The sequence below is a fragment of the Vitis vinifera genome, chromosome 16, assembly GCF_030704535.1.
Source record: "Vitis vinifera cultivar Pinot Noir 40024 chromosome 16, ASM3070453v1".
Classification (NCBI taxonomy): Eukaryota; Viridiplantae; Streptophyta; class Magnoliopsida; order Vitales; family Vitaceae; genus Vitis; species Vitis vinifera.
In genome coordinates this window covers 694075-707986 of record NC_081820.1, presented here as the reverse complement: position 1 = coordinate 707986, position 13912 = coordinate 694075, and the positions used below count along the sequence as shown (strand labels likewise).

The 13912-nt window shown below is 34.3% G+C and overlaps 1 protein-coding gene across 1 annotated transcript; it reads right to left on the bottom strand.

Annotated features, from left to right (window-relative positions):
• Window positions 1-2856: 2856 nt before the first annotated feature.
• Window positions 2857-5663, bottom strand: LOC100263160 (phenylalanine ammonia-lyase). The gene is made up of 2 exons (XM_002268696.5): window positions 5158-5663; window positions 2857-4815 (listed from the first exon to the last, which is right to left on the bottom strand). Exons 1-2 carry the CDS (start codon window positions 5538-5540, stop codon window positions 3066-3068), a joined length of 2133 nt encoding a protein of 710 aa, XP_002268732.1. The 5' UTR covers window positions 5541-5663; the 3' UTR covers window positions 2857-3065.
• Window positions 5664-13912: the final 8249 nt, after the last annotated feature.

Genomic DNA, 13912 nt, shown 5'->3' with positions numbered 1-13912 from the left:
CTATTTGTGTGAAAGTCTAAGCATTCCTTAGTTAGAACAAAAAGTTGTCATGGAAGGTCGAAAATGAAGTTGAATCATTCCAATGGAGTTTTCTTTATTTATTTTCCTTTTGTAATCTTTCTTCAATCATTTTTATATTGTGTGATATTCAAAAGAATGTTAGCTTTGAAGTTTCAAAAATATGGGATTGAAGAAAAGCAAGTATGGATCACAATAGTACCCTTCTTTGTTTCACGCTAAGAGAGTAATTCTTGAATATGATAAGAATTCTGAGAAGATATGTATAGCTAAAACCTATAGCCTTAGGGTCCATGACCTAAGCCCCAAGTGTTATGACTTAGCCCCCTTGTACATGGACATACCTAATAATATTTGTATAGCAAGATAAGCAAGTTTGAAAATTGGAGCCTACCAATTCAACAACTACTACATATTGGAAAATGGTTAGTGACATAGTTACAAGCCCATGGTACAAAAAACTAGACAATCTTCATCTCAAGTAACCAAAGGTACCTCATTCTCAAAGACCAGAAAAGCAATCCAACCCACACCTACCAGTTAGGACCCCCATCCTTACAGTTGATAATTAAATCTCTATCAAAAAGACCACTTAAGACATGTTGCATCTCACTCAACTTGTTTGGGAGTTTAAGACTCTTTTTATCAGGTGAAACTTGCTTATGCTTTTACACTTAGTCAAAGGCACTCGTATGAAATTAAGAGGCTATAAAAGTCGCCAACAACATATGGTGGACAAACATGCTTCATAGCACCTTGGGTGTTCATAAATAAGATGCACCGTAAGAGATCACCTAAGTCATCAAAAAGCACAAGAATGATCTTGATATTAACTCCCATACACATTAGCTAAATGGAAGCAAATCTTATCACTAAAGCAAGTGATCAGTTGAAGTTCAAATAAATCTTCTCTAACACATCTATTTTATAATATCTAGCTCATATTTTATTTTGAAAAGAAAAATGGTGAAAAAATACAACTCATGAGTTAAGAAAACCTTACAATTGACAACCTAAGGCCAAGTTAGTCTCAAGACAAAAGACCTTACCGATAATCTAGTTAGGAATAAATGGTCAAGGTGAACAACCAAAGAAATAAATAAAATCTAAAGGTATCTCTGTTAAGAACCCTAAAGAAAACTAGCATTAATGATTCTAATTCAAGACATCGATCCCTTTGTTAAACTACCCTTTATGGTTGTATGTGAAAGTTATCTTCGTGCAAAACTGACTCCTCACTATTTTGTAAACGAATCATCTTTGTGCTAAGTTGACTTCTACATCTTCGGGTATAGGTCATACTTGTATGTATTAAGTCAAACTCTACCTTTGGGTATGGGTCAACTTTGCACCAGATCAACTTTTATCTATGAGAATGGATCATCCCTATGGTAAAACCTTTAACCAAAAGGTCCTTACATATGCATTTCATAAAAAATTTGAACCGTTGTCAAAACCATAATGGTCATTTCTAACCATTCTAGTATGTATAGAGCTCAACCTAAATCTTTTCTGCTATCCACCTTGGAATCATATCAAATTCCACTGATTGCATGCAAACTAAACAATAACTTGCATGTTGACTTATGATGTAGGAACTATTATAAGACAAGACAAGCTATGAAATGAGTCTACCTCATGATAAGATCATTTAAATAATATGTTGAGAATCCTAGGCTAGCCGATTGTGACAAACTCTAATCAAAATCAACAAGTTGGACAACATAGCAAAGATATTAGCTGAATAGAGACACATCCAAGAACCTCACTTGTGAAGGTTAATGCAAGGGCAGACCATTATCAATTACATTATAAAAAAATTTAGTTTTTCATGATTGAAGCAAGCACATTGATACAAGATATCATTCTATTAGAGAGTGTGTTATAAGGAAAGAAGTACAATTAAAATTTGTAAAATATCAAGACCGAATTGTTGATATTTGTACTACAATCCTATCATTTCAACAATTGGTATCAGAGCTCAAATTGTTGTTATATTTACCACAATCCTATAACTCCAACAAATTGGCATCAAATATTTCGCATAGCCAAGAATTAATACAAAAAAAATTTGTATAACAAAATTGAAAGCGTGTAGACAATCTCAAGTTTTACAAACAAAGATGAAAGAAAGTTGGAATTGAAAAGTAAAAGAGTATGTGCATGTATCGTGTCGGTAACCATCGATACACTGATATATCGGTGATCTTTTGTCGATATATCTCGACATTTTCATCCCTGCCTTTAACCAAAAGGTCCTAAGATGTGCGTTCCAATAAAAAAGTAGAATTGTTTTTAAAACCATAATGGTGATTTCTAACCATTCTAGGATGTAGAGAGCTCAACTTGAATCTTTCCTATCATCCACCTTGGAAACATTACAAATTCCAATTATTGCATGTGAACCAAACAATTGAACTTGTCTGTTGATTTACGATGTAGAAACTATTGCAAGAGAAGACAGGATATGGAATGAGTCCACCTCATGATAAAATCATTCAAATAACATATAGAGAATATTAGCCTAGTCGATAATGACAACCTATTAATCAAAACCAATAGGTTGGAGAGTCTAGCTAGCAAAGAGATTGACTCTAAGAGAGACACATCCAAGAACCTCACCTAGGAAGGTTAATGCATGGACAAACCATTATCAATTACATTAAAAAAAATTCAGTTTTTCCTTATCATTGCAAGCACATTAATACAAGATATCATTTTATTAGAGAGCACATTATATATATATATATATATATATATAAAGAAGTACAATTAAAATTTGTAAAATCTCAAAATCGAATTGTTGATATTTGTACTACAATCCTATCATTTCAACAATTGGTATCAGAGCTCAAATTGTATTTATTTTTACCACAATCCTATTACTCCAATAAATTGGTATCAAATATTTTGCATAGCCAAGAATTAATACAAAAAAATTTTGTATCACAAAATTGAAAGCGGGCAGACAATCTCAAGTTTTACAAACAGAGATGAAAGAAAGTTGGAAGTGAAAAGTAAAAGAGTATGTGCAAGGGTGAAATCCCCTAGCAGATTGGGAGAGGAGCACCGTTCCAAGCACTGAGACAATCCAGAAGAGGGTCGATGATCTTCCCCTCACACATTGCAGTAAACACCTTGTCAAAATCCTCCCCTGGTGACCTCACCGTTTCACCAGTCAGCAGCCCTGTTCCCAGCTCCTCCCTCACAAACTTGTACAACGGGTATGACCTGCACTCCTTGATTCGGTTCGGAATTGATGGGTTTCCACTCTCCACCCCATCTCTTGCGCTCTCAACCTCTTTGGGCAAAACGGCCTTCAACTCCTCCTCGAATGCCCCTATTTTTTGGAAGATTGAGGTGCTGCCATTCTTCTCATTTTCGCCATTGTTCAGCGCATGTTCCACCAGAACTTGCCTTACCTTCTGCATCAGTGGATATGTGGCGCTGCAGGGGTCATCGATGTAGGCAAATACATGTTCCCTATCCACCACTTTTAGCAAGTCCTTCTCGCAGAATCTCGATGGGTGGAGTTCTCCATTGGCTCCAGTGGTTAAAGTTTTCTTAGCTACGTGGCTTACAGTCTTCTTCACCGTGCTCTTCAAATTCTCCTCCAAATGCCTCAAATCAATGGCCTGGCAGAGTGCCACTAGGTATGTGGTAGACATGAGCTTCAAGATATCCACCGCTTCAGCTGTTTTCCGGGAGGAGATTAAGCCCAAGGAGTTCACATCTTGGTTGTGTTGCTCAGCACTTTCGACATGGTTGGTGACAGGATTGGCCAAGAACTGGAGCTCTGAACAGTAGGAAGCCATGGCAATTTCTGCTCCCTTGAAACCATAGTCCAGACTTGGGTTTCGGCTTCCAGAGAGATTTGATGGCAGTCCATTGTTGTAGAAGTCATTGACAAGCTCTGAGAACTGGGCAAACATAAGCTTCCCAATGGCTGCAATGGCCAAGCGGGTGTTGTCCATGGAGACTCCAATTGGGGTCCCCTGGAAGTTGCCACCATGTACAGCCTTGTTCCTGGAAACATCGATCAAGGGGTTATCATTCACAGAGTTGATCTCCCGTTCGATGGATTTAGTTGATGCTCGGATGACTTCAATCTGTGGGCCAAGCCATTGAGGTGAAGTCCTGAGAGCATATCGATCTTGCTTCGGCTTCTGCAGAGGATCCATCTCATGTAGCTTCTTAGCTTCTTTCACATAAGAGCTTCCATCTAGAATGTGCTCCATAATGGCTGCAGCCTCGATTTGGCCAGGGTGGTGCTTCAATTTGTGAGTCAAGTGGTCAGTGAATTCGGGCTTCCCCTGCATCACTTCAGCAAAAACAGCCGATAAAACTTCTGACAAAACTGCCAGCACATTGGTCTCAAAAAGCACCATAGAGGCCAAGCCAGAGCCAACTGCAGTGCCATTAACAAGAGCCAGGCCTTCCTTAGGCTGCAACTCAAAAAATCCCGACTCGATCCCAGCCATTTTAAAGGCCTCTTCGGCATTGACAACTTCACCGGAAGGTCCAACAGCTTTGGAATTAGGCCTGCCGGTGAGAAGACCAGCGATGTAGGAGAGAGGAACCAGGTCTCCGGAGGCAGTGACGGTGCCACGCAGAGGCAAGCATGGAGTGATGTTGTGATTGAGGAGCTTGGTGATTGCTTCCAGAATCTCAAATCTGATGCCGGAGTAGCCTTGGAGGAGGGTGTTGATCCTCACGAGCATGGCGGCTCTTGTTGCTGAGTGAGGCAGTGTGTGGCATGACTCTCTTCCGTTCCCAAATATCCCAGCATTCAAGAACCTGTATCAATCATCAACAACCCAGCACATCACCAACCAATTCAAGTTTTCAAATCAAAACAACTGTTTTAGATAATAGAAAGTAACCAAAAAGGACTGGATTCATTAAGAGATATGAATAAGTTAACACGTCAAAGTTGACTGGTGGCCATTAACTCACGTATCCTAACACCGACTTTTAAAAGCACTTTTAAGTTTTTTTTTTTAACATCGGCTATCAAGTATTCCTTTGCGAAATATTAAAAGTAATTTTTTCACTTTTCAAAAGTGATTCAAACTACTAATATTTTTCCAAAAGTGATTTTATGAAGTATTTTCTAAAACCACTGTAAAGTAATTTTACCTGATGAGCTCCTTCTGAAGGGCACCACCTTGTTTGGTTCTCCTATGTGAAGTGGCACCAAACCCAGTGGTGACACCATAGCTGTCGGTGCCTTTGCTCATGCTCTCCATCACCCACTCACTGCTCGCGTTCACGCCTGCTCTTGCCGTCTCCGACAACTCCACACTCACATCCCCCTCCCGCCCGGCGATAGCCGCCACCTGCGATATGGTAAGCGTCTCACCACCGAGCCGAACAACCGGCTTCCGGTACTCCGCCACCATGCGCTTCACTTCATCCAAATGACTTCCCTTCAACGTCTCCGCAGCCATTCCCCAGTTCAGCGGATCACTCACGCAGAAGCTCTTCACCTTGTTGCTTCCATGGCAGTTCGTTGCATCCATATCTTAGAATCCCCACAAAGAAACAACTTCAAAAAGTTGGTTTTTCTCGACAACCAAGAAGGAAAGAGAGAGAGAGAGAGAGAGGAACTAGACAGTAGTGCTCTGAACTTACTAAGGTGTATGGTGAATGAAGCTTCTACTTATATAGAACTTTTCAGCCCTGCAGTCTTTGAAATCCCACAGGGTCACTGGTAGGTGGGCTGGATGGCGAACTGGCTTCATGTGGCTTGTTGAAAACCAATCCAGACCCTTAATCTGTCTACGCAAAAGGCTCAGATGCTGCAACGTGACGTGGAATCCACGTGTGGATATAGGGATGGAGCCCGGGTGTTTCTTACTGGTCAAAACCCAAGACAAATGTGGTGTGCGGTCAAAGGGTTGGTGGGGTGTGGGAGTTGTTAGCCTGCTTAATGTAATTTCAATTCCTTGACCATGTGCACTGCCTAAAAGAAGTTAAAAATCGGTTTTCAGTCTTTATACAAATAGAAATTTTTTTTCAAAATTTTAGTATTTTATTTGGTTGATGTTTTTTATTTCTAATTTTTAAAAACAAAGAAAAATAAAGACTAATTTTTAAAGAATAAGTAAAAATTATTTTCATCAAATTTTAAAAATAAATTAAAAATAGGCAAAAACCTAATTTCAAAAATTAATATGTGGATGATATATGAAAAGAAAATATGAGTCATATAGATATGAGTTTTACTACCATTCATAAAATATAGGTGAAACTTTTTCATATGATATACATATGAGTTTTATTTATTAAATCATATAATTTTTTTTTTCAATTTTTAATGAAAAATTGTTTGACTAGGTATAAATCAAACAAGCATGCCTTCCTCCCACAATATTATATTAATAGGTGAGTACTTGATGGGTGGCAAGAAGAGATCGGAACAAAATGGGGATTTCATCCAAAGCCATTGGATTTGACTAAATTCCTTGTACTTTCACTTTCTCTCTGACTCAAATTTTGTATCAATCCATTCAAATATGAAACCGGTATGCCTTTGAATGTGTGTGAATTCTAAGCCTTTGTTAAAAGTAAAATCAAGATATAAATAAATAAAATTATTATAAACGAATAAAACTTGGGTAGAAAACTATAACACACAAAGATGTACATATAATATGAATGTGAAAGTTTTTAAAATCCATTTGAAAATGACTTTGAGATGATTAGAAAGTACAACATTTTTTAACTAATGTTTGACATAAATAAAATAAAATAAAATACTTTGAGAATACAATTTTTAAAAATTGAATTTGAAATTCCCTATTTAATAAGTGATTGTTCTAAACAGACTTCAAAGGGCCTTTTAAATTTTTAGAAGTGGATCTCAACACTTTGCAAAATATCTTTATTTTGTCTTAATAAAAAACCACTTTCAAACATTTATAAACTACTTTCAACAAAAAAAAATTATGATTAATCATGTTTTTAACCAATGAATGCCTATAATTGAACAATTTTTTATAAGTTTTTGGTTGGCTGAAAGGGCTTCAATTTTTACGTTTGCCACCTCAGCTCATGCTTAAAGTAATCACCTACCTATTATGATTTTTTTTTTCTTTCTATATATGCTCTACACTTCTTATTGTTTGTTTCCAATGGTGACTTGTTGATCCATCAAATATATGGATAGGATTACTATAGCTAGTACTATTGGCATCAAAATCTACAGGAGTGTTTGAGTGAATAAGTTGATTCTCCAATTTTATTTCATCATCAGTGTGTGGTGCGTCTTGAGTGGATGCATGGTAAAACACTCCAGTGCCAGTAGACTTATTAAACATAAGTCTTAAAAACTTGTAATGTTCACATAATCTCTTTTGAAATTATGATGTATATATATATAAGTGTTAATATTTACCTATAAATAATTTTATCACATTTCCTTTGTAACATTCATTGTGTTTCTTTCAACATCCCAACTAAATCTTGTTTATTTTAATAACTCACTAAACTTACAATGTTAAATGTCAAATCTATTAAATTTCTGCTTAACTTGTCCCATGGAGTAGTTTCAATTGTTTTTTTTTTTTTTTTTTGTCACATCTTCATGGATTTTAGTCCTTTTTTTTATATATAAATATTCCACCTCTCATATTTCCCTCATTTATTTCCTCTACCATGCTATGTATGAAAATTTTTCCATAGTAGAACTCCATAAAGTTGTATCATCCACATCCATTAATTCATTAGATGTTGCTCGTATAAATTGAACCATTAGATGTTCTCGCATAAGAAAGAAAATTAATGATGCAGATAAGTACAATTCATGCACAAATCGTAAAAGAACTCTAACTGAATCTTCAAAGCATTTGAAAAGTACATTGAACTGTTAGGAAGTGTCCCAAATTCCTAATTAATATAGATTCCTTTTTTGTAAAGAATATTATATAGAATATTTCTAGGTTGATATATTATTGTAATATTATATTTTCTTATAGAATAAGGAAGGTTGTTGGAAATATCTTTATAAATATTCTAAGTCATGAGGGAAAAAAGTTATGAGATGGAGATTGGTCTATAGAGACTATACGAGGTGGATAGAGATGTGAGGAAGAGCGGGAGGTACTCGGTGGAGCGAGAGGGCTCGTAGTAAGGTATGGATACAAAGAGTGAGGAAACATGAGATGTTTCGGGAACCCAATAATTATATATGGTTCTGTCCTCTGTAATATTCTCTATTGTATAATAGAATCATTCTCTCACATCCATGGACGTAGGCATGGTTGGCCGAACCACGTTAAAACCTCGTGTACCGTATGTGTGATTGTTTTATCTTTGTATTCTTGAACTAACATTGTTGGCATCAAAGCTTTCGCTAGCATAACATGAACAAACCAAATTCAACCATTATAAAAGCACAATAGGCGATTTTGTCCTCATCTCAAACTCGTCTAGACTTTGCCTATATTCTTTAGCCATGCTTGTTGCCCAAATTAATGGTTCCTTGTTCCATACCTTATTACTTATACCACCATGGAAACCTCCTATTTCTTTATTTCCATTTCCCTCTTAAAATTTTAACCCATTTGGCCTTTGAAGATGCGTTACACACCCTTTATATAAAATAATTAAATATTAACTATATATGATAACTAATTTTGGAGAAGAGAAAGGAACTTCATAATTTTGGCATTAACCAATGACTATAAATAGAAATTCAGCCCTCTAATATTCTAATTACTACCATTATCTTGCATCCTAGCCGACCCATTCCCACACCCACACCCATTCCCACCCCACTAACTGCTTTACTACAATATTTCTCTTTTTTGAAATCGAAAGATATAAAATGCCTTTTAGACAAAAAAAAATAAAATGGGATAAGACCATAGGTCCCTAAAACTATATAACCTCAATTGAATAGCCATATCCATCCATACCCATGATGAAGAGCCCCATATACCCTTAAAATAACATCCAAAGGTATGCAACCCAAGAGCACAAAAATATAATTTTTTGAGTGATTAAAAGAGTAAATCAATGAGTAACACAAGTTAAAATAGTTTTGTATTTTACATTCATCTCATAATATTTGTTTCTTTAATTTATTCTAATGAGTTAAATATTGTCTTTACTCTTGACATCAACTAGATCTAGTTTGACTATCTACCCACCATACAAATATACATAACACCATAAATAATAGGGAGTGAAGCTACCTAAAATCAGCTCACCCAAAAATAGGTACCTTGGCAATGACCTCTGATAAACTAATAGACCCGACCCTTAAAAAAAAGATATTATCAACTCTTGGCTTCTAGTGAAAAAGGTAGTCAACCCATGTGCCAACCCATGAAAAAGTTTGACTCATGATAGAATACCCTAACTATATAAACCCCAAAATGTATGGCAAATGGAGGACTTCTTCCTCCACAAAAAATCACTCTCTGCATCTACCAAATGACAAAAATCCTTCTTTGTGTTTGCCAATTTGATGAATAAAAATTGTTTCATGAAGATTTTGAGCATCTTCATTGGTGCCATCTATGGGAAAGTCTAAGCCTTCGCTACTTAGTTAGAACAACAATTCATCGTGAAGGATAAAAAATGAAGTTAAATCATTCCAAGGGAGTTTTCTTTTATTTCCTTTCTTTTTGTAATCTTTTCTTCAATCATTTTTATCTTGTGTGATATTCAAAAGAATATTAGCTTTGAAGTTTAAGAAATATGGGATTGAAGAGAAGCAAATATGGATCGGAATAGTACTCTTCTTTGTTTCACGCCAAGAGAGTAATTCTTTAATACGATAATAGTTATGAGAAGATATGTCTACCTAAAACCTATAGCCTTGGGATCCATGACCTAAGCCCTACATGCTATGACTTAGACCTCATTGTTCCCAAACATACCTAATAATATTTGTAAAGTAAGAGAAGCAAGTTTAAAAATTGGAGCCTGTCGATTAAAAAACGACTACACATTGGAAAATGGTTAGTGACCTAGTTACAAGCCCATGGTACAAAAAACAAGACAATCTCCATCTAGGGTAACCAAACAATTTTTATCTCAAGTAACCATAGGTACCTCATTCTCAAAGATGAGAAAATCAACTCAACCTACACTTACCACTAGGACATCCTTCCTAATCATAGTTGACGACTAAACCTCTATCAAAATGATCACTTAAGACATGTTGCATTTTAGTCAACCTATTCAAGAGTATAAGAGTTTTTTTATCACGTTAAACTTGCTTATGGTTTTACGCTCACTCAAAGGCAATCATACGAAATTAAGAGGCTATAAAAGTCGCTAACAACATATGGTGGACAAACATGCTTCCAAGCACCTTAGGTGTTCATAAATAAGATGCACCTTAAAAGGTCACTGATCACTTGCTTTTTCATCGTTTATTGGATCAAAACAAAATTTATAACCTAATTCACTATTCTAGAGTAGTTTGTACCCGATAAAAATTGGTTTTAGTACAAACTACTATAATATAGTGGTTTTTAGGTGTCGTCCACTATAATGAATTATTCTTCATAATTAAGGCTTGAATGAGATGAGAATAAATGATTTTGATCAAGTGAAATTAATTTGAAAATTTATGGTGAAAAATCAATTTAACAATGGTCTCAAATTGAGAGGAGAAATGAAATGTAAAATGGAAGAAAATTAATAGGAAATGAAACTCTCAAAGTTAGGATTTTCTAGAAAACAATTTCCAGGGTGAATAGATGTTGAGATCTAATTTTCATCAAGTTAGATTGAAAACCTAAATTCTCATCTAAACCGATTTTGAATGTAGTTTTAAGTCTAGATCTAATTTCTCTTCAAATTAAGTTATTTAATCTAAGTGATCAATTCAAATCATATATTCAATTCATCTTAAATTATATTCCAATGATTCACACAATGCAACTATTCAATCTCATCAAATCTAGCTTTAAGAATTTAATGAATCTATCTAGTTTGCATTGTAGTAATCATTCAAGACAATTTGAAGAGAAAAATCCCCAAAATTCAATTAATCAATCAATTGGATCAAATTACCTGTGTAATTCAAGCTCATTTCTCTAATTCACCATAGATCTTGCCTCTAAATCCTCATTCATCTGAGAAAAATGAGATTTAACCACTCATGCTAGGAGATTTGGTTTCACAAGGCATGTTTGACTAGCGAGAAAATGAAGGAAAATAGAGAATTCTATTGAGAAAGAAAATATGGAAAATTCTACAATTAGAAATGTCCAAAAAGTTCTTCTTTTATGAGAAAATCAAGTTTTTATTTATAGGTCAAGGTCAAGTGGACACTTGGCATCATCTAAGAGGTCTTCTGAAAGCTTCTTCATCAAGAAACCTGGAGTGTAATAATAAAATGGTCATTTCGCATGAGATCAAGCAATTTCGCATGATTATGCGAAATAAAAAATGCAACAAAAGCAATTTACATCTTCTTGAAGCATTTCGCATGACTATGTGAAATTTTTGCATGATCATGCGAAATCAGCTTTGAAATTCCCCTTGGCTTGCAACCCAAATCCACCTTCTGGTCCATTTTGCATAGTCATGTGAAATTTTTGCATGATCATGTGAAATGGAAATATTTAATTTTTAAACTCTTTTTTTTCATTTCTTTATTTTGAATCCACCTCCAAATCAACTCTAAATATTGGTCCAAGTGCATTGAGTCTTCCTCATCATCCATATTATTTGCCCTCCTCAATTCCATTTCTCTTTTGTCACTCAATGCTTCAAAATTCACCTTGAAATATCTCCAAAACTTCATAAAAACCATTAGTATCTCTTGCAAGGGCAACAATGTATTACTTGGGCATATTATGCATAATTACTACTCAAAAGGTATGGAATTCATGAGAATTATTATTTAAAATGTGTTGTTTTTAAGTAGTAATCAGTCATCTAACTTACTCAACCTCTGTGAAAAGTATTAGAAAACACAAGAATGATCTCAATGTTAACTCACATACATATCAGCTAAATGGAAGGACATCTTATCACCCAAGTAAGTGATCAGTTGAAGTTCAAATAAGTCTTCTCTAATACACCTATTTTATGATCTCTAGCTCATTTATTCTTATTTGAAAAGGAAAATGGTAAAACCTACATTTCACAAGTTAAGAAAACCTTCCAATTGAAAACCTCAAGCTAAGTTAGTCTCAAGGAAAAAGGTCTTACTGATAGTCTAGTAAGGAATAAATGGTCAAGGTGAACAACTAAAAAAAAATCTGAAGGTATCTCTACTAAGAACCCTAAAGAAAACTAGCATTAATCCTTATAATTCAAGACATCCCTTTGTTAAACTACCTGATATGGTTGTATGTGAAAGTTATCTTGGTGCAAAACTGGCTCCTCACTCTTTTGGAAACGAATCATCTTTGTGCTAAGGCTACCCCTGCATCTTTGGGTATAGGTTACATTTATACATATTAAGTCAAATTTTACCTTCAAGTATGGGTCAACTTTGCACTACAACAACTTTTATATATGAGCATGGATCATCCCTATGGTAAAACCATTGATCAATGATGAAAATATCGGTAACTACGGATATATCAATATTTCGATTTTATGGATATATCGGATCTATTGGAGATATATCGGTGGATATTTTGAAAAAAAAATATCAATGGGCTTAAAATTGATGAAAAATCATGAAAATATTATAAAACCCTTGTAGAAATGTAATTAGAAGTATAATAGACATTTTAAAATTGTTTTGTTGAAAAATTTGATTTATGTATATTATGATTTATCATATTTAATGATAATATCATATACATCAATAAAAAAATATGAATTTTATAAGTGTATATTTATTATTAAATTACATTAAATACTATTTCATAATAATATTATGATATTTAATTATAATATGTCTAATTTAAAATATATTTAATATTAAAATTATGATATATTTAATTCAATTATATTAAATAATATAAAATAAATGATGATATATGCATATTTGTGATATTTAACAATAATGTTTATAATTTGAAAACATACTTTATGCATTATCATTTAATTTGGATGTATTTAATGACATAAAAAGAAATAATGATAATTTGTATAAGTATTTTTTATTTTAAAATTTTGATAATTTTATTCAAAAATTAATATTTATTTTATATATAATTATTATATAAAAGTCACAATCACAAAAAATAATTTATTTATAATAAATTTATTATGTTTAATTTATAATATATGTATATAATTTATAATATTTGTTTATATATATGGTTAATATATTTAATGCTAATAATATACATATCTACATATATACATAAAATGTGAACATTTTGTCAAATAAAGCATGGTTGGTTGGCTGGTGTTGGTGAGGAAATATGAGCGGGTGGTCAGGGGTGCAATTGCAATCCCACATTGACAATTGATTACACCAAAAAACTTTATTTAAGTATTGGAGTGGTGAGTGGTGGGTAGGCGTGCAACGCACGTTAGGTTGCCGAGCTATGCTAGCTGGGGGCGTGGGCTAGGCTGGAGTGGTTTGGGCTGGGCCACTCTACCTTCTCGTATAGGAATTTTGGGTCATTTTAAGAGATTTGGGGAGAGAATTAAATGGTCGATATTTTTCTTGCATGTATCGTATCGGTAACCATCAATACACCGATATATCGGTGATCTTTTGTCGATATATCTCGACATTTTCATCCCTGCCTTTAACCAAAAGGTCCCTAGATGTGCATTCCAATAAAAAAAGTATAACTGCTTTTAAAACCATAATGGTGATTTCTAACCATTCTAGTATGTAGAGAGCTCAACCTGAATCTTTCCTACCATCCACCTTGGAAGCATTACAAATTCCAATGATTGCATATGAACCAAACAATTGAACTTGTCTGTTAATTTACGATGTAGAAACTATTAC

What these genes read in the sequence shown, in the direction of transcription:
- LOC100263160 (XM_002268696.5), bottom strand. Translation starts at nt 5,540, where the DNA reads ATGGATGCAACGAACTGCCATGGAAGCAACAAGGTGAAGAGCTTCTGC. An exon ending in CTTCAGAAGGAGCTCATCAG is followed by an intron (nt 4,816 to 5,157) that starts GTAAAATTACTT and finishes TGATTGATACAG; the next exon opens with GTTCTTGAATGCTGGGATAT.